The 23,041-nt window shown below is 47.6% G+C and overlaps 1 protein-coding gene and 1 long non-coding RNA gene across 2 annotated transcripts in view; one reads left to right on the forward strand and one right to left on the reverse strand.

Moving 5' to 3' along the window:
- The window catches only part of LOC309522359, a 205,901-nt gene that overhangs the window by 55,712 nt on the left and 127,148 nt on the right, over positions 1 to 23,041 (forward strand). The gene's annotated exons all lie outside the window — the stretch shown is intronic.
- On the reverse strand, positions 2,085 to 22,781 carry PLP2 (proteolipid protein 2). Its single transcript, XM_082205575.1, has 5 exons — positions 22,602 to 22,781; positions 9,779 to 9,934; positions 5,969 to 6,064; positions 5,000 to 5,090; positions 2,085 to 2,805 (listed from the first exon to the last, which is right to left on the reverse strand). The coding sequence occupies exons 1-5, from the start codon at positions 22,689 to 22,691 to the stop codon at positions 2,786 to 2,788; spliced, it is 453 nt and encodes a 150-aa protein (XP_082061701.1). The 5' UTR covers positions 22,692 to 22,781; the 3' UTR covers positions 2,085 to 2,785.

Consider the following 23,041-nt stretch of genomic DNA (forward strand, 5'->3'; position numbering starts at 1 on the left):
TTAGCGGTGTCTGTAACCCGAGGTACCACTGTACCGTGTCATCAAAGAACATGGAGCTTGATGATAGCCCCTGTGTAGGCAATTTGGGGGTTGGAGAGCTGGCCTGGCCTTCGTTAATGTTTTCACTTCCTACTTTTCCTTTGGGGTGCTCTGGGCAGCATGTACAGTGGTACCTCGGGTTACATATGCTTCAGGTTACATGCTTCAGGTTACAGACTCCGCTAACCCAGAAATAGTACATCGGGTTAAGAACTTTGCTTCAGGATGAGAACAGAAATTGTGCGGTGGTGGCGCAGCGGCAGCGGGAGGCCCCATTAACTAAAGTGGTGCTTCAGGTTAAGAACAGACCTCCGGAACGAATTAAGTACGTAACCAGAGGTACCACTGCATCTGTTTTTTCAGGTGGTCTCAGGCATTCTGTAGAGTCTGCTTCACTTCAGCAAAGTAGCTTTGGATCACTTCCTAGCCTCAAACATTTATGAGTGTAGAACGGCAATGGCCACATCAATCTAGCCCCTCTGAGATGGCAACAACTTAGATCTTCAGTGGGATGGGAACAAGCAAAGAGCTCATGATTGTCCTTCTGAAGGGGGTGTTTTCAGAGACTTCTCCTTCCACAACATGCACAAAATCCATTGCAATTAGAGATTTAAAAAACAGAAGCCCCGCCAAGCTGCTCCAGGGGCCACATTTGGCTGTTCCATCTGGCCCTCGTGGCAGCAGAGTAACTAGACTGAGGGAAAGAAGGTCGGTGGGTGGGAGAAGGAAGAGAAGGATAAATAAGTCACAGAGTGCAGTGATTTTGGCCCCTGCAGAATGGTGCCTTGTCTGTATGATCAGAATTTTATCTCTTCACGAGGGCTCGATACCATGTGCTTTAAAACAAAATTTCTTTCAAAGGGCAGCAAGGAAAGTCTTACAGTGGGCTGTACAGAAAATTCTGTATGTGGCCAGAAGTGTTTATAAAGGCACTCAAAAGAGCAAGCAGATGTTAGTACTAATTCAGCCACGTTTTATTTGCATTCTAAAACACTTGTTTCACTGAACAAGCACGCGCGCACACACAAAAAATCAAGCTGCCTGAGGGACAGATAGGAAAGGGAAGAAAGAGAAGTGAGGGTGGGATAGGGAAAACATACCTGCCCCTTCTTCCCTTCTCTCTGCCCACAATCCATAGGGGGGAAAGATATAATCTTAAGGATAATGTGATGCAACAGCTCCTCGTTCCCCTAGAAGAAAAAGGCACCTGTACCCTTTTGCCTGTTTGCATATATATCAATATATATCTATATATCACCCAGAGCCCATAACCAAGGCTAGGACCACTTTGCATGACACCAAAATAAAAAGCAGAAGGTCTACACCAAAGCAACTCAAGTTTTCTTCCAAGGAAACTGGATTCTGTGACCGGTATTAAAGTGGGCATATTTGCATCTATTTCCCCATTCTGAAATGTTTGCTCATTTTACATTAGAGTGGGAGCAATAAACTAAGAGGAAATGAAGCTAAGCAAAGCATTGGAGCCCCACACTCTGACCCCCCAAGATATGACTCAGACCCCCCGATATAAAATTTCAGCAGGTGTCACCCACCCAACTCCAAAACATCTTTGCAACCACGTTTTTGTTTATGCAGAATTGCAGCACATGAAGCACAGATGTGCAAGGAGTGGTGGGGAGGTGACTTTATATATTTATATTGTTGTGAGTTTTGGGGGGGACCCCCTAAACCCTGGAAATTAATAAATGGTAGGATTTTGATCATTTGGAATATTGAAGGGAAGACTGCAGTCCAGAGGAAAAATGCCGGCTAATCTTTTTCCAAGCCAGGGCCTCATCTGGGATAGAGGCGCTAACATGACAAAAATGTGTTGATGGCCCATTTAAGAGGGATCTTGGGCCAGGGCAGACAGAAAGTTGCCAGGGTAACTGGGTGTGAGGTGAAAGGTAAAGAATATCTTTAGCAAAATGTGCTGGGAAAAAGGAGAGAAAAGACAGATCCATATTGGGCAGGCTGGCTGAAGGCTGGCTGGGAGAGATGAAGTTTGAGTGTTAGTTCAACAACAAAAAAGGCAATCACTTCCATTATAATTGGCAGTCAAGGTGGTTTAATAAATTCTCAACAACATTCAAGGGAACTAGGTCCATTGTCTTCTAGAGTCATCAAAACACATGCTCCCTAAGCTTTTTTATTATGTTTCTTAAAAACAGTGATCTCTTAGGCTGGAGATCCCAGAGTGAGCATAAGCTAAGTAGATGCAAGCACCAGCCTCTGGTCCGCTCTCCCCATTTTAAATGAGGAGAAACTGAGGCACAGAAAAAGGAAGGCACTTAAAATGAGTGTGTGGAGTTCTCTTCCACTCCATTCTCCACCCCACATTTCCTAGAACTGGAGATAGAATCCTGGGGTCCCATTTCCTCCCCCCTCAGCCCACTGTGTAAACTGCTTGAGCCCCTAAACTGATTTGAAGCTTCCCCTCTCCGTCCTCTCTCAATAATCCCATTTAATGGGGGCCAATAATTATTTTGTCAAGTTGACAGAAGCTACCTTTGTTTTCCACAATTACAGTAAGTCAGAAATAGGAGAGAGTGTTGGCGGAAATAAGAGTGGAATTATCTTTCTCAAGAATTGGTGAACCTCACTGAGACGTCCAAAAGAGAGGGATGACATTGTCAAATTTATAGACTGGGGTAGTTTTCTACCAGGAGATCCAGCAGGAAGCTAAAGGTGATGGGTCCAGGATTGGGGCCTAGTCATGATGTGGAAGCAAGAGAACGGCGTGTCTTCAGATCCCATCTGAAGGACCTGTAAAGGAGCAGAGAAATGCCAAAATCATCATGTTTTCAATGTAAAAAGTAATGATAAAGAACAAGGAACAACAGAATCGGCAGAAAATAATATAAGATAAAATAGCTCTGTCACTAATACAGAGAGGGGAGAAGAGAGATGGCAGTCCACCACACCACTGACTTACATGGTTGCTAAGTGAAGAAAGCGATTCTCCACACTCAGTATCTCCAGTATCTTTAACACAAATGACCATTCAATTTGGTCAACTGCTTTGAGTATATCTAGTTACACTTAAGGAGATGGGGGTCTTCTGGGAATGACTTTAGTATATAAGCCAGTGTTAGAAACTCAGATATATAAGCTAGGGGCCAAATGTCTCCCTAAACCAGGCACCCCCAAACTCAGTCCTCCAGATATTTTGGGACTACAACTCCCATCATCCCTAGCTAACAGGACCAGTGGTCAGGGATGATGGGAATTGTAGTCCCAAAACATCTGGAGGGCCGAGTTTGGGAGTGCCTGCCCTAAACCAAGGTTACAATTGCCAAAACGGAATGCCTAGTTGCCATTTTGGGGCAAGACAGCTTTAAAGTCTTAATTTTGAAATGGTGGGACTGACTGGGATTGGTTCACAGTTAAACATCTGAGTAGTTCAGAGACAACCTTGAGCTCAGTTAAGAGCTTGGAGAACTTAAAGAAGAAATGTCACTTGATCCAGCGATAGTCCACATTGATTATTGGCCTATTCTGACCTCTGAGACTGCTCCTGCTCAGATTGCACAGATTTTTCTTGCATTTTGGTTCCAGAAATTCATTCCGATTGTGCAGATAAAATATAACGGATAGAATTTGACAGGATGGGCTATTAGTGTGTGAAAACAGTCCAGATCCAAGGATCCCCAGGCATGCATCTCCATGTGGTGGAGATGTCAGACACCATCCTGGAATCCAGGCATCTTCACTTGGTCAAAAGCCAGCTGCAAAATGTGCTAATTTCTAAGGCTGTAAATAGCAGTTAAACATCTGGTAGACTGGGCGAGACAACAACAACAACAAACGAACAACCCTCGCAGAAACACATACAAGGCACCGTCAAGTGAGTGGTGCATTAATCGACCTACAAATGACTGCACCTTGCAGTGCAGAAGAGGGGCTTAGCCACTATGACTGTAATACCATACAAAACATAGCTCCTGCCCCCCAAGTGGAACCATGAACCTTCAACAAGGGAGATGAGACAAGTGGTGTGCGCAGCAAAAACATTAGACAGTGTGACTTGCAAAATCACAAGATCAACTTGCAAAACTTCCCTTTTTCCTGGACTGTTGAATAGGACCTGGCTGCTGTTTCACAACGTTTTCCCTCTTCTCTTCCTTGCCTGACTTGTCCATCCTGCTTCTCCATCATCTGGTTTCACTGCATGTTCTAATCCCCAGTCCATCACAACTACAATTTGAAGGTCTGCAAGCATGACCTTTTACTCACACAGTAAAAGTGGAGAGAAATTTGCTCTGGTGACAAACTGCTACAGTGGTACCTCCGGTTAAGAACTTAATTCATTCTAGAGGTCCATTCTTAACCTGAAACTGTTCTTAACCTGAGGTACCACTTTAGCCAATGGGGCCTCCCACTGTTGCCGCCGCGCGATTTCTGTTCTCATCCTGAAGCAAAATTCTTAACCCGAGGTACTATTTCTGGGTTAGCGGAGTCTGTAACCTGAAGCGTCTGTAACCCGAGGTACCACTGCATTTTAAAAGGGAAGCTCCAGCTGTGGGGAGGCCTGATGAGGCCCATACCCGCCATGGGTAGGCTGTGGGATATTGAAAGGACCTGGTCACTTGCTTGAAAATTTGGGGGCCCCCTCAGCCCCTTCTACATGGTGCCCCTGCTAGGGAAACATATCAAAGCACAGTGTTTATGGGACTCACAACCTACCACGCCGGCAGGAAAGGGCACCCAGCTTCTGAGCAGTTAGAACTTGAATGGTAACTCAGCCAGGGCCTTGAGTGAGGAAGGCTGAGGCTTGCAAATGAAACGAAACAGAGTTGGGCTTGTTCAGCATGCAAACCCTTCAACCGTGTGTGTGTACTAGCTGGCAAGTTCTCTTATGTCTGGCTGGCTGGCTGATTACTGATGCACCAAGCAAAAGCCATCTAAGAGCCGCCAATTGCCGCAGGATCACACTCTTCCTTGCACAGAGAAGACCTACCAGTGGGAGCTGCTGCATGTGATTTCCTGAGGGTTGGTAAGATGGTGTAGGCATCGTAGCCAAAAAGGATTCCTGTCAGCATTCCAATCACCTGTCGGAAGGAAGTGGAAGTTTAGTATAGGCCTCCATCTGCTTTTAAGAGTACATTTCTGCAGTTGTACTCCAGGTAGGAAGTGGACTTTTCTATATTATTGGCAGTTGCTTTTGGTAGAATAGTCCCATTTATTCCTCTATTTGGGTTGTCAAGCTTCATTTTGCCTCTTCTAAATTAAAGCAGCTACTTGCGCTGAGAGGCATGGCAATTTTGATTCGGTTGCACTGACTGTGCATTTATTTGGGGCATGAGCTGGACAAAGTTAAGCTCTCTGAAGTCCCAGTGATTTAAAGCGTGAATTTGTCTAATCCTCTTTTAAAGCCCTCCAAATTGGTGGCCTTCGCTGCCTTCTGGGGAAGTGACTTCCATAGTTTGAATGTGCCCTTTCTTTGATCTGTCCTAAACCTTCCAAAGCTCAGCTTCATTGGATGTCCACGAAGCGCTATGAGAAAGGATGAACAACTTTTATCTCCCCACTTACTGCATGCATGCCATATAGCTTAAGGTTACAAGACGTCCCCGTTTCCCGGGGACAGTCCCTAGATTTACAAATCAGTCCCCTGACAAAATCCATTCATTCCTACTGAAGTTGAAAAGTGTCCCTGGGTTCATTGAAAAAAAATCTGGTAACCTTAATATAGCTGTGCCTGCAGAGAGCCCTCTCATTGTGTCTGGAGGTCCTTTCTCAAAGGGTCCTGCTAAATGGGGTGTAGAGGAGATCCTTACAGGAGTTCTCCAACTAGCAAAGCCCAAATGTGCCACGTGTCTCCCCGTTTGCAGCAACATTCCTACATATTCCCGCTGCTGGCCAAATCAGCACTCCAGCTTCCTTTCCCTGCCCTCCGTGAATTTTTGTGAATTTAGCTTCTATGTACCGCAGCTGCGATGCCAGCTCCATCTCTGTGTCCTATGAGAACGATAAGGGACGTGATGAGGAAAGCAACAGCCCCAATGAGAGCCCTTATGAAATCCTAAAAGGAGGCAACAGAAAGGGAGAAAAAAGTTAATACTGGAACTAGGGTTGTCAAAGAAGTTAAAGCAGGATTAGCTGAGCCAACCACCTACCTCTGAGCCAATCACTGACATATATTTTTAATACCACCATAACTTCAACGTAGATGGGTTTTTTTTGAGACTTAAGGTGGTCCGACAGAGCCACCTTAAGTCCTTGCTTTTTTTAAAATAGTGAATTATAAAGGTAAAAGGGTAAAGGACCCCTGGATGGTTAAGTCCAATCAAAGGAGACTATGGGGTTGTGGCGCGCATCTCGTTTTCAGGCCAAAGGAGCTGGCGTTTGTCCGCATACAGCTTTCCTTGGCCAGCATGAATAAACTGCTTCTGGCGCAATGGGACACCGTGACAGACACCAGAGCGCACGGAAATGCTGTTTAACTTCCTGCTGCAGTGGTACCTATTTATTTACTAGCACTGGTATGCTTTCGAACTGCTAGGTTGGCAGAAGCTGAGACAGAGCAATGGGAGCTCATCCTGTTGCGTGGATTCAAACTGCCAACCTTCCGATTGGCAAGCCCAAGGGGCTCAGTGGTTTAGACCACAGCACCACCCACGTCCCTAATAGCTAAGTAAAGAACATACAAACACATTGTACGGGTTGCCAGGAGGTCGCCCTCCCCTGTTCTACTCAGCGCAATGTAGGCAGGATATTTTAAAATGCAGAATTTGGTTTGTTTCAGTGGAGACCCCCTGGCACAGATAGACACAGTGGCCCAGTTTGTTCATTGCTTTAAACCAGGGGTGGGAATCCTCAGTCCTGGGGACTCAGTGCCGTTCTCCAGGACTCTGCCTGCCCCTCGATCAACGTCCCAGTCCATGCCCAGACCACCTCCCTCGCTGGTCCTGCTCCACACTCTCCTCAGCTAGTAGGAAAGTGTCAGTACCAGATTACCAAATAGGTTGAGTAGGCACCAGTCTATGGGTCCCATGCCTTTTAGGGGGACGGTGACAATGGGTCAAAATAATATTGATTTGATCTTGAAGGAAATGTACAATCAATCTTTCTTAGTTCAATGCCATCCCACCAGAGAGCCTTTACAAGAGGGGGGGCAGGATTTTGCTTGCCTAGGGGCCTCCACAGGGCTTAATCCAGCATTGGGAAGTGTCCATGAACCACAACGTCTGTTGCTTGCCTGGGTGGAGATGGGGAGCTGGTGCGTAGAAACCTCAGAAGTTTGCATGGCTGGAACGAAGCCTATTCTACAAGGGCAGGAGTCACCTCTTTCGCCTTGACTGCCATTAGCCAAGCTACAGCCAGAAGGGTTGTCCACATGGGCCTAGCCAAGAGAGGAGGCAGCTGCCCCCCCCATGAAGTAAAACAATAGAAATACTTAACTAATTGACCAATCACATTGGTTCTGCTCCCCCAACAAAGTCCTGCCCCCTCAACAAAAATCCTGGCTACGCCCATGGTTGTCCACAAGGAAAACCTCCCCACCCCATCCCATGCTTCAAGGGTCAGCAAACTTTTTCAGCAGGGGGCCGGTTCACTGTTCCTCAGACCTTATGGGGGGCCGAACTATATTTTTTTGGGGGAAATGAACAAATTCCTATGCCCCACAAATAACCCAGAGATGCATTTTAAATAAAAGGACACATTCTACTCCTGTAAAAACACGCTGATTCCCGGACCGTCTGCGGGCTGGATTTAGGCGGCGATAAGGCCAGATCTGGCCCCCAGGCCTTAGTTTGCCTACCCATGCTTTAAGCAGTTTCAAGTGAATGAACTGTGGGGTGTAAACACAGCAGCAGTCAATGACAACATTCCTAGAGTGTACATGTTAGAACATGGGGAGGGATGTCTGTCCAGCAAGCAGGTAAACTTCCTGGGGACGGACTTCCTCTGCATGTGACCAGAGGTGGGTGTGGCCTCACCTGTGCAGGTAATGACAAAAGCACAGGGCAGGCAGCCACTCTCTCTCTCTGCCATTTTACTTTGATGAAGAAGCATCTGAGGATGCCCTCTTGGCTCCCAGCCAAGAGAGGAGATAAGGACTATCTTGCTACAAGGTAGATTCTGAATGTATGTAACCTTTTTAAGCTGTCTGCCTTCTGGGATCATATTGTGAACAGAACGTGAGTAAACATTTATAAAGACTGTGTCGTGTCTTGTATTTTAAGAGGGAACAAAAGGGGAAATTACCAGAGTAATTATTATAGAGGTTCTAGCGAACCTGTGCACACGTTACCGTTGCGAACTTAAAGGGGAATGTCTATAAACTCTGCTGATATTGTGGGAACTTGTTAGCACAAGTTGGATAAGGATATAATTAGTCAATATATCCTCTCCTGCACCCCAGAACATTCCCACATGAACAACAGGTCAGCGCACAGTGCTCAGATCATGGTCACTCCTTGTCCTCAGCCAGTCAGCGTGGGGTGGGGGACAAACTGCAGAATGATTTCATATTGGTGTGCAAAGTGTTGTTCTTGAATTTGGGGGTATATCCTGTGAGTGCTGGTTGACAAGCAACCTGAAGACAGCCTCTGGTTTTTTTCCTCCCCAGCACACTGGAGGAAGGAGCAGGGCAGGGACAAAGCCTATACCAGACAGAGGTCACTTGACCTTCCAGGTGTTTTGGGACTACAACTCCCATCATCCCTAGCTAACAGGATCAGTGGTTAGGCCCAGACATGGGGGGGGGCATATGGGCCACTTGACCTGGACCTCCGATTCCAAAGGGGGCCTTGGTCAGCATATTCACAATTGCAGGGGATGCACTGGGGTGAACGCGGAGGCGCAAAGAACGCCAGAGCCAGTGTGGTGTAGTGGTTAAGAGCGGTGGACTCGTAATCTGGTGAACCGGGTTTGATTCCCTGCTCCTCCACATGCAGCTGCTGGGTGACCTTGGGCCAGTCACACTTCTCTGAAGTCTCTCAGCCCCACTCACCCCACAGAGTGTTTGTTGTGGGGGAGGAAGGGAAAGGAGAATGTTAGCCGCTTTGAGACTCCTTAAAGGGAGTGAAAGGCGGGATATCAAATCCAAACTCTTCTTCTTCTTCTTCTAAATGGTTTAGCAATGATAAACATAAACCACAATAAGGCAAAGTTGCTTGGTTTTTCCAAATTCGAGAATTCGCAGAAAAGAAAGCTAGGAAAGCATTTTTAAATGTAAATACTTAAAATAATCCTTTTCCCTATGTATTTTTTTAAAGCACTATTGTATATCCATATTTTCCATTTTGTCTTTATATGCAGATATGGTTCAAGCCTTGAAATAAAATTATTTGTCAGCATAACTTTTGTGAAAATTATTTATATACTTACTTGTTTATAAGACTTCAGTTATCCCCAGGGTAAAAAGGGGGGGGCACATTATCTACCTGGCCCGGCCTCTGCCTGGCTCTGCAAGGCCCTGCCAGTGGTCAGGGATGATGGGAGTTGTAGTCCCAAAACATCTGGAGGGCTGAGTGTGCCTATGCCTGGCCTATACTTTTAAGCAACAGACGCATGCAAGCTGCTCTTCCCCACTGAACCACAACCTAATCTGCCCCCCTCTCACCCACAGTCCAGATGATTTGGGCATGCTGACTGGGGGTGATGGAAGTTGTAGTCCCAGGTGGGGAAGACTCTTGTAAAGTGGTGTGGGCCCCACATTCCCAGGCCCTTTGGGAATCCTGTGTGAATGCTCTGCCCCACCCCAGTGCCAGGGGCAGAAGAGAAGTCTTACCGTCCATCCCCAGTGGATGAAAGTGATCTGGTGGTGCAAGTTACACATGAAGAAGATGAAGATGACAATGCCGTAAATGAGCATGAAGCAGGCTAAACCCGAGTAGCCCGGTGTCACGGAAGCCCCATAGCAGATCAGGATGAGGATACACGCAATCTGGCAGAGAAAGGAGAAAAAGAGCCGTCAAAGGGCAGAACTCATGAAAAGGAGGGGGGGAGACAAGCACCGAGAGAAGAACTGGCAGTCAGGTGGGTGGGGTACAAATAATAGACTTAATAGGAATCATAAATGAAGCATTTCATAAAATCATAGAATCATAGAATCATAGAATCATAGAGTTGGAAGAGACCACAAGGGCCATCGAGTCCAACCCCCTGCCAAGCAGGAAACACCATCAGAGCACTCCTGACATATGGTTGTCAAGCCTCTGCTTAAAGACCTCCAAAGAAGCATTTTTCAAAGAGCTAATACGGTAGGTTGGGGTTCAGAAGTGAAACCCTGGGACTGAAAATTACCTCTTCCAGCAAGAGGTTTAGGACACTTTAGGAACAGGAACTCCAAATGATCTCATGGCCTGCTCAGCAGAGCACATATTATTATTATTATTATTATTATTATTATTATTATTATTATTTCTAATATATACTGCCCGTTGAAGATCGCAGTGTGGTTCACGACATAAAAATACAAAATGAGAACACAAAATACATAATAAAAGCAAGAACAAAGCCAAACCAGTAATGCTCCCTCCCACAAACACATTTAAAAGGATATAGAATCAGCCAAAGGCCTGATTAAAGAGAAATAATTTTGCCTGGTGCCTAAAAACGTATCAACAGCCCTTGTTAGCTAGGCAGGCAGATATTTCCCTATTGCTATTCCTGATCAGCTAGCAGCCACAACGGCTATACAGTGGTGCCTCGCAAGACGAAAAGAATCCGTTCTGTGATTCTCTTCGTCTAGCGGTTTTCTCGTCTTGTGAAGCAAGCCCTTTGAAGGATTAGCGGATTAGCGCTATTAGCAGCTTTTAGCGGCTTATCTGCTGATCGGATCAGCTGATAAGCGGCTTAGCGGCTTAGAAAAAGGGGGAGGGGAGGGAAAAAACCCAGCAGGAACTCGCAAGACATTGTCGTCTTGCGAAGCAAGCCCATAGGAAATTCGTTTTGCGAAGCACCTCCAAAACGGAAAACTCTTTCGTCTAGCGAGTTTTCCGTCTTGCGAGGCATTCGTCTTGCGGGGCACCACTGTATTCTCCCTCCACTGATGGAGCCTGTGGGTGGAATTCAACATCGTGCTCAGGAGATTGTTCTGTCAGCGTGAGCATTTCTGCTTGTGCAGTGGCATAGATCAATATATCATAATGTTTAGATGGTGATATATCACAATGTTGAAAACCGGATATCACCCAGCCCTAGTTAGTTGTTGTAAACAGGTAATATAATGACATATCATTTTATGAGGGGAGAGAGACTTTCTTCCTCCTCATCAGGCAATGCCATTTCCACCTGCTTTGCTCCATATTCCAGCCCTGGAAGCCTTTCCCAGACCAGAACCTGGGAAGAGAGGAGTTCAGGGTTTTTGGGTTTTTTAAATAGCTTTATAAGTTGCATGTCCTTGTTTCTCAATTTGACCTTTTCACATGGTTTTGTATGTTTCATGGTATTTTATGCACTACAATTTGCTATTGTTTTCATTGATTATAGATTGGTAATTCCTTCTTGTGGTTGATAAGTGTAAACTGTTTACAGTCATACCTCGGGTTGAAGTAGCTACGGGTTGAGTGTTTTCGGGTTGCATTCTGCGGCGACCTGGAACTAGCGGAACGCATTACTTCCGGGTTTTGCCGCTCGCGCAGACACTCAAAATGATGTCACACGCATGCGTGGAAGCGGCGAATCACAACCCGCGCATGCGCAGCCGCACAGACGCGGGTTGCGTTCACTTCAGTATGCGAACAGGGCTCCGGAATGGATCCCGTTCGCATCCAAAGGTACCACTGTAATTATCATTTGCTGATGTTTAATTTTACTGTTTTCTGTTAGATTCTGATGGATTGCTGAATGTTGCTTTGTTTGATATAATTTAAAGTTATTGTGACTTTTTATATTGGATCAGATTGTTACTATTAATGTTTGATGTTTTTGTATGTGTTGGAAGTTGCCCAGAGTGGCTGGGGCAACCAGCCAGATGGATGGGGTAATAATAAAATAGTAGTAGTAGTAGTAGTAGTAGTAGTAATAATAATAATAATAATATATTGGTATATAGTTGCAGTAGACAATTTATTTCTCTGATATCTGGTCAGGTATTACCAGGATTGTTGCAGGATTAGTTGAGACTCAGTATAAAACTGTTAATAATTCTGGTGTGAAAACAAAGAAATGAGACTGCTGCACTTGGAATGCCTGGGCAACAGGGCCGCTCCACCCATGAGGCAAGGTGAGGCAGCCGCTGCAGGCAGCAGAATTGATTGGGACAGCAGATTAAGCCTTCAAGGAGTGCCCCGCCCACTGATGCTCTTGCAGTGGCAGCAACAACTCCAGCATGCTTCTGCAAGGCTGGATCTGCCCCCTCCTTGGCTGCCCCCTCTATACAGTGGTACCTCAGGTTAAGAATTTAATTCGTTCCGGAGGTCCGTTCTTAACCTGAAACTGTTCTTAACCCAGTGGCGTAGCGTGGGGGGTGCAGGGGGGGCTGGCCGCACCGGGCGCAACATCTGGGGGTTAGGGTTAGGGGGCGCAAATCCACGGGTTAGGGGGCGCAAATCCATGGGTTAGGGGGCACAAATTACTTGCCTTGCCCCGGGTGCTGACAACCCACGCTACACCACTGTCTTAACCTGAAGCACCACTTTAGCTAATGGGGCCTCCAGCTACCACCGCGCTGCCGGAGCATGATTTCTGTTCTCATCCTGAAGCAAAGTTCTTTTTTAAAAAAATATTTTTATTAGAAATTTCAACATAACAATTTATCAAAAACATGTCATCATCATTCCCCCCCATTTTCCCTCCCCCCTCCCCAAATGAAAACCCCACCCTCCCCTCAGCTTCTCTCTCTGTTTTTTTCAGCGCATGTTATTTTCTGCATATAATTAAATTGTAAAGATCCTTAATTTATCTGTCTATATCTTATCAATAATAAATTAGTGTATGTTTATTCAAAACCTGCCAAGGAGTCCAGTTCATTTTGTTGTCTCTTTAAATACTTTGTAAAAGGTTCCCATTCTTCTTTAAAGTCACAGTTGTCCTTATCATGCAATTTGTGTGTCAATTTCGCCAGTTCCACATAATCCATCAGTTTCTCTTGTCACAGTTCTTTGGTCGGGATTTCTTCATTCTTCCATCCTTGTGCTATTAAGACTCTTGCTGCTGTTGTCACATACATGAAAATGTTCTTCAGTTTCCTTGGCAAGTCCTGAAGCAAAGTTCTTAACCCGAGGTACTATTTCTGGGTTAGCGGAGTCTGTAACCTGAAGCGTCTGTAACCTGAGGTACCACTGTAGTGGCCTCTTGGCAAATTGGAGGTGCTGCTGGTCTCCTTCCATCCTTGTTCCCGATATAGATCTTCACTCACCCCTTCTTCCCTGTGGAGGGCGCCGTTTTATGGTTCGCCTCAGGTGCCAAAATGTCTTGGGCTTGCCCTCCTGAGCAGGATGGTCTGATATGCTCAGATCTTTTCTTTGTAAAAACTCCAGCACATTGGGTACATCTCTGCCTGCCCCAGTATGGTAGCACTGCACAACCTAGATGCTTTTGACAAAGAAGCATTCAGCTATAATCCTCACCTGCGTTTTAAACTAGTTTAGCCTAACCTCAGGTTTCCCTACATGGGAGATGTTTGGTCCAGTCTGCCAAACTTCTGTTTCCAAAAGCAACCATGCTCCATTGACCAGATGTTCCAGCCTTTCAGAAAGAATTTCCCCACAATTTCACTTAGATTGGCTTTGGTGGAACTGAACCAGTCTTGGAAGGAAGGTGGACGAACCAAGGAAATTGGTGGGAAACTCTGAGTCAGTGAGTTCTGCACGATGGGCCTGTTTTCCTTGCCAATAATTTGATTCATGAAGCTACTTTCACAGCCCATGAAAGGGGTGAGCGCCTTTAGAGATTGCTGAAGGCAGGCTTTCAAAAGCGTGGCTTGGACGCACACTAGATTTCTCACTCTCGCTCCTTGCTTCTCTGCACAAAACCAGCATGTTGGGCACCAGGATAAATTAACAGCTTAGTGATTTCCAGCCCCCAAACCAAAAACCAGAGATTTGTATTTGCTTGCATTCCAAGTAGCTGGCAGTATGTCTGTGTATACACACACACACACACACACACACACACACACACACACACCAAATGCAAGCTACAAAGTGACATTATGCTGCCTGTAAAATGAAAAAGTTTTCTAGCTTGGTAACATAATCTAGCAGCCATTTATTTTCATACGTCAATGTATCAAGAGGGACACCCCATGGCAAGAAAAATTGATGAGCTTTGCAGAGTTGGCTAAATTGACATACAAATTGCGTCATAAGGACAACTGTGACTTTAAGGAAGAATGGGAGCTTTTTACAAAAAGACAACAGAATGAATTGAACTCCTTGGCAGGTTTTGAATAAACATCCACAAATTTATTGGTTGATAACATGGCAGATAGATAATGTAAGGATATGTATAATTTTTTAACGTGCAGAGAGCAATATGTGCTGAGAAATCAGAGAGAGGAGCTGAGGGAAGTCTCTGGGGGAGGGAGGGAGGGTTTGATGGGGTTGGGGGGAAAGGGGAAAAATAAAGAATATGATATGTTTTGATACTTTGTTATGTTGAAATTGCTAATTTTTTTTTTAAAAGGGGGCCACCCCAAATGATATCTGGGTGTGGTGGGGACTGTTGGGGCAAGGGGTTTTCCATCTGCTTTGTGGCAAATTAACCTGCCAGAGCCTGAAGGACTCGAATTCTATTTACGGGCAGATCTTGGAGAGAAAAATAAGCATGCCTTGGCCTCGAGTCTCACTCACTTGTGCTCTCTATATATAGATGGCAGAGTCTCTGCCTCTCCAGTTCTCAAGCATGGGTCTCCCTGCTCGCCACCCACCACCCAGCCTTGCTACCAAATACGTTTTTAAGCTAAATATGCCAGGGATTTAACATGGGTTTCCTAGGCATGCATTCTCCAGAGATGTCTGAGGGCACAGGGCCTCTCCTCCAACGAAGGAAGAGCACTTGCAGGAGATGTTCCAGCTGTGGCAACCGGTAGACACAATTACAGCTAGGCATTCCAGTTGTGGACCTTGGAAACAAAGGGCCAATCTGTTCGTCAGCACACTGGGGTTGCCAGCGCGCCAGGCGGAAGCAGCGTGTGTGTGTGTGTGAAGGGAATCACTGGGGCAACAGCTAAACAAACTAGGAGCCTCCTGCCAAGTATGCCAAGGTCCAGAATAAAAACATAAAGGAACAGGCCTCCACTTTCACAGGCCAGAAATAAAGAGTGGGGAGAGAATTGCCACGGGAAGAGCCCAAGAGGAATGCCAAAGAGTTAAAAGCAGAAGCACAGAAAGAACTTCTAATATAGGGGGTGGTAGAATCAAGATGGCGCTGAAGAAGGATAATAATAATAATAATAATAATAATAATAATAATAATACTGTAATTTATTACTTATACCCTGCCCATCTGGCTGGGCTTCCCCAGCCACTCTGGGTGGCTTCCAACAAAATATTAAAATACAGTAATGCATCAAACATTAAAAGCTTCCCTAAACAGGGCTGCCTTCAGATGTCTTCTAAAAGTCTGGTAGTTGTTGTTCTCTTTGACATCTGGTGGGAGGGCGTTCCACAAAGCGGGTGCCACTACCAAGAAGGCCCTCTGCCTCGTTCCCTGTAACTTGGCTTCTCGCAGTGAGGGAACCGCCAGAAGGCCCTCAGCGCTGGACCTCAGTGTCCAGTTAGAACGATGCTCCTTCAGGTATACAGGACTGAGGCCGTTTAGGGCTTTAAAGGTCAGCACCAACACTCTGAATTGTGAACGGAAACGTACTGGGGGCCAATGTAGGTCTTTCAAGACCGGTGTTATGTGATCTCGGGCCACCCCCAGTCACCAGTCTAGCTGCCGCATTCTTGTAGTTTCCGGGTCACCTACAAAGGTAGTCCTACGTAGAGCGCATTGCAGTAGTCCAAGCGGGAGATAAGCAGATAGCAGCCAAGGACAGAAAACATGCACCCCCACAGGCACAATGCTGACAGATGAACCAAGAATGCAAGCTGGGACCGTCCCCAGTTTAAAAACATCCCCTGAGCCATGAACTCACCAGTTTGCCTTAGGGCACCAAACCGCTCTCATCCTCATAGCGGGGGTGCCCTACCTTGCAGGAGCAGTTGAACTACTATCAAGCCAATGTATGGGAGGTGCTTTGAGCACCAGGGAATCCCTGTATGTGCCAAATCATTGTAATTACAGCAAAAAGGTGGGATATGTTGAGTTTTCCCATAACACGTGGAAAGGAATTAAGCATACGTCCTCCACCCCAGGCACGGGATACAGAGCTGTTACATGGGCAAAGTTGAGAGAGAAAAGGAAATGGGTTTTTAAAAGGGCTTGGAACAGACAACTGAAGTTATCTTGCCAATTGTGCAGAAACGGATATAAGCTCTTGAGCAGATGGGGCCAACCAACAACTGCTTCTTGCATAGATATAGGCAAGTGAAGCTTGTGACTGAGTGGCAGTCGCCATTATCTCCTGCGCATTGAGCTGCTTTCAAATACTGATGCGTGGGCTGGTTTAAAAAACCCCAAAGCAAACCCAAACCCTATCAGAGACTGTGACATTCAAACACTAGTGTGGCTTTTAGTTAGTCCTAACAGAAGTTTTGTGATATTTGAAAGTGTTCTCCCCACCCACCCCTAGTGAATCAACGCTGCTGCCTGCATTTATTTATCTACTTTGGGTAATTCTGAATTTAGCTACCTGGCAGGAGGGGAATCACAGGACCGGGCAATTAGCTTAAATAATAGAAATGTGTCAGTGGGTGGGGGGAGACCACAGGCCCTCCAACTACTAAGCTATACTTCCCAATTTGTCTTCTGTGGATTCCATCCCTAGTGTGATTTTTAATCCAGCTTTCATAGGCCAAGAACCAGCCAAATATCTTCATACTTGCTCTCAGCATTACAAGGAACCCATTAGTTCCAATGAATGCTAACTGAATTAACTACATGCTTGTACATTTTCCAAAAGGGAGAGTGCGTCTTGTTCTAACAAACTAACCTAATTCAACCCACAAGTCTCAAAACGATGAAAAATACTGTGTAATGTATAATGTTAATAACTTCTGCTAATAACAGAATCTACTGTCCTGTAACGTATAGTAATAGCTACTGCTGATCCACATTAGTTTATGGATATTTGCAGAAAGGGCTTCTCACATTTATTCTACCAGCAACGTATTTTCCTTCACTCCCCCCCCCCTTTTAACATAAGGCCTGAGGGATATTTCTATGGAAATGGAAAGATAGTTGCTGTTTTGCTGTTTCACTGGTCCTTAGTAAAGCTGGTTGGAATTTCCCCCCCACTCCCAAAACATGACTAAAAGATGTTGGAGAGGTGTGTGTTTTCTGCAGCTTGCCATTTGCTCCAATTCAGCAGTAAAACGTAGGTTTTCCTGGGGAAAGCGCTAGGACAAACAAAAACAAAAACAAAATCCTGCTTGGCTGCAGAGCTTTAAAGTATGGACTTGTGTCTGGAAAGCACAGAGCAAAGGGAAGTCTGGAGGAACTCTAAGACCAGAGTCAGAAATCACCTAACTGCAACCTTGAGCAGGAGCAATTCCCCCCCCCCCCGATTCCCAAATGACAGCCTTGCACACTGTCTCAGAACCACCCTTGAATGTGTGTCACCTATATAGCATGGCAAGGAATACACTCAGAAGACACTGTCGACAAAAGACTGGGTAAAAGTAAAGAATGGGTTGAGCGGCCTAAAATAATAGTTTTCCTTTGCCAGGCTATATCAGAGATGGGGAACCTGATATATAAGAAGGGGTAGCTCAGTTGGGAGAACAGGGCCCTGGGTTCAAGCCCCAAGTTGGGTCAGAGATTGGAGGTTGAACTAGATGATCCTCATGGTCCCTTTCTAACTCTACAATTCTACAATGCTATGATTAAAGGTAAAGGTAAAGGTACCCCTGCCCGAACGGGCCAGTCTTGACAGACTGTGGGGTTTGTGCGCCCATCTCACATCTATTGGCCGGGGGCCAGCGCTGTCCGGGGACACTTCCGGGTCACGTGGCCAGCGTGACATCGCTGCTCTGGCGAGCCAGAGCCGCACACGGAACGCCGTTTACCTTCCCGCTGGTAAGCGTTACCTATTTATCTACTTGCCCCCGGGGGTGCTTTCGAACTGCTAGGTGGGCAGGCGCTGGGACCGAGCAGCGGGAGCGCACCCCGCCGCGGGGATTCGAACCGCCGACCTTTCGATCGGCAAGCCCTAGGCGTTGAGGCTTTAGCCCACAGCGCCACCCGCGTCCAATGCTATGATTGGCCATCCACAAATCGCCGGCTGCTGATGTTCCATCTAAGTAGCTGTCCTTACATCCTTTGTGATGGAGAATTGCGAAAGCCTTTGAATGCGGAACTTTGAAAGGACTCTAACTATTATCTCTTTGCTTCCTTGTGAGTATGTAAGTTAGTTAGACTATGCAATGTTCTTATTTTTCTTGCCTGCTATTTTAGCATGTTTTCTTATGGTCTTTTAAAATAAATTTTAAAGAAAGAAATTGTTTTTGGTTTGTGTGCCTTTCCGGGGGGAATAGCTAATTCCTAGCCTTATGCTTGGTTACGCTCTACCGTAGAATTTCTGTCTGCAGGTCTGTGGATACAGCCTGTGGAGGGGGGATAACCAGCAATAACGGGGCACAGCCTTCTCCCTGGGTTGTGGCTCTGGGTCTGGTAGAGTATCTGTTTGGCATGCAAAATCTCCCCTGTTGAATGCCTGGCATCTCCAGTGAAACAGAAGCAGGTTTTAGGTGACATTAGGCTGCTACATTATTCCAACTTCTCAACTAGCCCTCCAAGCAGTGAAGGATTCTGACTCCCATCAGCCCCAGCCAACAGGGGCCACCTTCAGACATGATGGGAGATGCAGTCCTGCAACATCTAGAGCACACCAGGTGCCTCATCCCCAAACACTACACTGGCTTAATACAGGAAAAGCGTGATTCTAATCCAGGGGTCAGCAAACTTTTTCAGCAGGGGGCCGGTCCACTGTCCCTCAGACCTTGTGGGGGCCCAGACTATATTTTTTTCGGGGGGGGGGGCGAACGAATTCCTATCCCCCACAAATAACCCAGAGATGCATGTTAAATAAAAGGACACATTCTACTCATGTAAAAACACGCTGATTCCCAGACCGTGCACAGGCAGGATTTAGAAGGTGATTGGGCCGCATCCGGCCCCCGGCCCTTAGTTTGCCTACTCATGTTCTAATCTGACACGGCAACTGTACGGAGACTGAGCAGTAGGACTTACTTCACCTCAATCAATATGGAACAAATCCACGTTCTCTTCTGTATTTGGGCCTTAACGGGGGCAGGCAGACACAGAGAGTCTTGTTTTGTTTATCCCACAAAGATGGGAGCCACTGTGGCTTCCAATGGATAAAGAGAAACTGACTCAATGAACATGTGGTCTTTGCTTGCTATTTTAAAAACAAGGCAAGGCAGCACTCGCACCTGCACCCAGAGCCCTTGGGAGTGACAGGGCGTAGCACGGCACAGGCAAGCATAAATCCTTCCCTTGTTCTCTTCACCTTCCTTGTGGGCCTTGTTGGGACCTGCTATTTATTCCTAGGCCCCGCTTTTTTGAAAAAAGGAAAACCCTCTGTCATTCCCACGCAGATACAACACCCAGCCCTGAAGCCTTAAAGTACACGCTCTGCTCTAAGATTAAAAGGTAGATTATCGGTCCTGCAGCATTTGAGTAATAGCAATCTCCTGTTTGGTTTCCATAACACAGGATTCGTGTGGTGCTGCGGTTACAGAGGGTTGGATTAAGACTGCAAAATCCCAAGTTATAAACCCAACTCAGCCACGAAGCACCGGGAGAGTTGTTGGCCCAGTCGCTCTCCTCAGCCCTACCTCAAAGGGTTGTTGTGAGGATAACATGGCAAACAAGGAATCATGCAAAAGGAGGGAAGTTGCAGCTGTGCTTTAAGCCCTTAGAGCAAAGAGGTCTAAAAAACTGGCTAAAGCACATCCTTTTTGGACCAACCCAAACTTTGCATGAGGCAGTTTTCCACATTCCTAAGATCCTCCACTTTGTGAAGGTAAAATACTCGTATTAGGACTCAAGACGTCCAGGTTCTGCTTCCAATTCTCAGGGCTGAAAAACTGAATGAGAAAAAAACGGTTTCTGTTAATTATTAATGGAGGTGGCAAAGATTTGTGAAAGAGGGAGGGGGGAGAGCAACAACCTCTCTGCCACAGATGGCAAAGAAAGGGCTACACCCATAATGGAGACAGAAGCCATATTGTCCTATCCCTCTTTGAAAAGACGAAGGAAGGGGTCCTGCTCCACTCCTAAAAGTCACTCTCCAGGGGTAGGTAAAGAACAGACAAGTGGGATTTGCACAGAGACGTAGCAAGGTGCCTTCGACTTAATCAGACCTCTGACTACCTGCACTGGCTGGCAGCAGCTCTCCAGGGCTTCAGGATCTCTCCCTGCTGTGTCTGGAGATGCCGGGGGTTGAACCCGGGCCTTCTGCGTGCAAATTAGATGCCCTGCCACAGAGTGACAGCCTTTCCCCAATGCAAAACGTTACCCTGTACGTTGCTCAGGGTTCCTGCCAGCTAGCTCCTGGTATTCACTGACATTACTGCCACTGAAGGTAGATGCTCTACTTCCTTGTCTTGCTGTTAATAGACCTATTCTCCCAATGATTTGTCTAGAGGCTTTTTAATAAGCATTTTTTTTGGGGGGGGGAATTTAAGACCCCAAGGGATACAGAGCAAAGCTGCCTGGTAGTGACAACCTCTGGTCTGAAAGACCTTGTCCCCCCCCCACTAATCCCAGGTGTTTGTGTGTGTGACTCCATTAACCCCCTCATGCTCAGAAACACTTTCATCCCTTCCACATATTCCAGCGCTGAACCCTGGTATTGAAATAGGCTGCGTAGCTTCCTTACTCTGGCATACATTGCCAAAACAGATTTACTTGGAAGCAGTTCTTGTGGGCAAGTTATGAGAGAGCAAGAGGGTTGTCGCTTTTATTTTTCTGGAGAAACTTGTACCCCTTGAACAACCGCGTGAGAAGCAAGAAGAACCCCTCTGAAAGCAAGAGGCCGTGTGATGGGTGGTGCAAGTTCAGCTCTATTTTCAGAAAAATAAAAGCTGTACTAAGTCCCAGGACAACTAGCGAGGATAAATATACAGCTATTCAGAAGGGTGGGGAGAGCCTATCCTTTCCCATCTATGTCATAGGGAGGTGGAGCAGGGCCACGTGGTCCTACAAGTTTGCAACTCTTTAGCAACTACTGCTGTAAATTCAAACCGCAAAGAGACGCTCCCAATTACCGTGCCAGACACACTCACACTCTGTGCCCACAGACGGGAACGGTGAGTCACCCGTGATGCGCGCACCCGGCGCTCCGGGGAGGCGACCAGCGAGGCACACGCTCAGCCGCACCCAAAACCAAGGCCCTGCGCGGGCAGGGAGAGGCAAGCAGCCAGGCTTCGGGCACCCCAAGGCCGTCGAACAACCGCCAGCCGCGGGGACAGGAACCTGCCTGGGACTGCAAAGCGCCTTTTCCTCCTCTGCCTCGCCGCTTTTCCAAACCTGCAGGCGTCAAGGGGAGGGGAGGACCCGGGAAGCCCGGCTTGTTGAAGTCTGGCTCCCTACGCTCGCCATGCCCAGGGGACGCAGCAAGCGATGGGTCTCTGCCCCGCGGGGCTTAACGATGCCCAACTCGCGCAAAGCAAAGCGCCGGGGCGAGATCGAGTTGCAACAGGGAACAGGAAGGGAAAGCGAGCAGGAAGAGAAAAGCGGCGCTCAGCGAATGCAAACCGAGGCGCTTAAGGCGTCCGGGGCTCACTGCCGTTGGAAGAAGCTTAAGGGACAATTGTCCTTCGCTCATCCATCCCCTCTGGGCTTGCGGGGCCCCCGCTGAGTCTCCCAACACCGTCCCTCCCTCTCTCCCCCTGGACAGCAGCCGTCCCGTGACCCTCCTCCCCTCCACCCGCGGCCCGACGACGCGCGGGAGACACGTCCGCCGCCCCTCCTCCTTAACTCTTCCTGGGCCGAGGCAGCGCTGCGCTGTCTGCCCCGTCAGGGCGTTTCCCCGCCCGGCACAATCTCCAGCGGGGTCGGTGAAGCCACCCCGGACGCCTGGGTTCCATCCCCAGCGCCGGGAAGCGGGCTGGCACGGGCATCGAGGATACTGGGGAAGGTTTGGGTGGCGAAGGAAGCCCCTCCGCCCGGTGCCACACATGCCAACAACTTTCGGCGGGCGCCACTAACGGACGTGACCGCCTGTTCTTGCCCAGCCACTTATAAAGTGGGAGGTGGGGGGCAGACTCCGCCCGACCCACACCGTCATGTTGGAGCGCCCCAGCTGCAACTTATCCCTCCGAACCACTTTGGAAAACCTGAACTTCGTCGATTTGCTGGACGTGGGGTCCGGAGGGAACTGGGTTATGGAAACGCGAGAAAGAAGTTTTCTGGGCAAAGCGCAGCGTCCGCCGCCCCGCGAAGTTAGGGACCCCCCCCCCCCGTCTCCTGTCCCGGGCGCCCCCCGCCTCCTTTGCAGATCGCGCCATCCCTCCGGCCCGCGCGCGCCCTCTTACTATTTCGGCCAGCAGGATCATTCCCTTGTGGGTGCGCATGAAGCCGGTGCATTGGCCCATACACCCTTCGGCGTTGCTGGACGACTCCATGGCAGCGCGGCGCCCCGGTCGGAAAGGGGAGACGTCGCTTTCGCTTCCCGCCGCGGCTCTGCTCCTTCTCTTGGCACCAGCCTCCTGCCAAGCGCGGGCTCCGCCAGGCGAGGGAGGGCGGGGAGGGCGGCCCGCGGGGTGGGGCTGGGCAGGGCGTCTTGGGTAATCGCCGCTGCCTCTTTAAGGGCAGCCGGAGGAAGAGGGCCGGTGAAAAAAAGACCGTCACGGAACCAAGAAATTACACAGAACAAAAGAAATGACCGTGAAGATCCCTGTAAGGAGAAGTAATCGACTATAGAATAACAACTTGTCATTATAAAAAAATTCCTTCCAGTAGCACCTTAAAGACC

Source organism: Podarcis vaucheri, assembly GCF_965113315.1.
Source record: "Podarcis vaucheri genome assembly, chromosome: 17".
Classification (NCBI taxonomy): Eukaryota; Metazoa; Chordata; class Lepidosauria; order Squamata; family Lacertidae; genus Podarcis; species Podarcis vaucheri.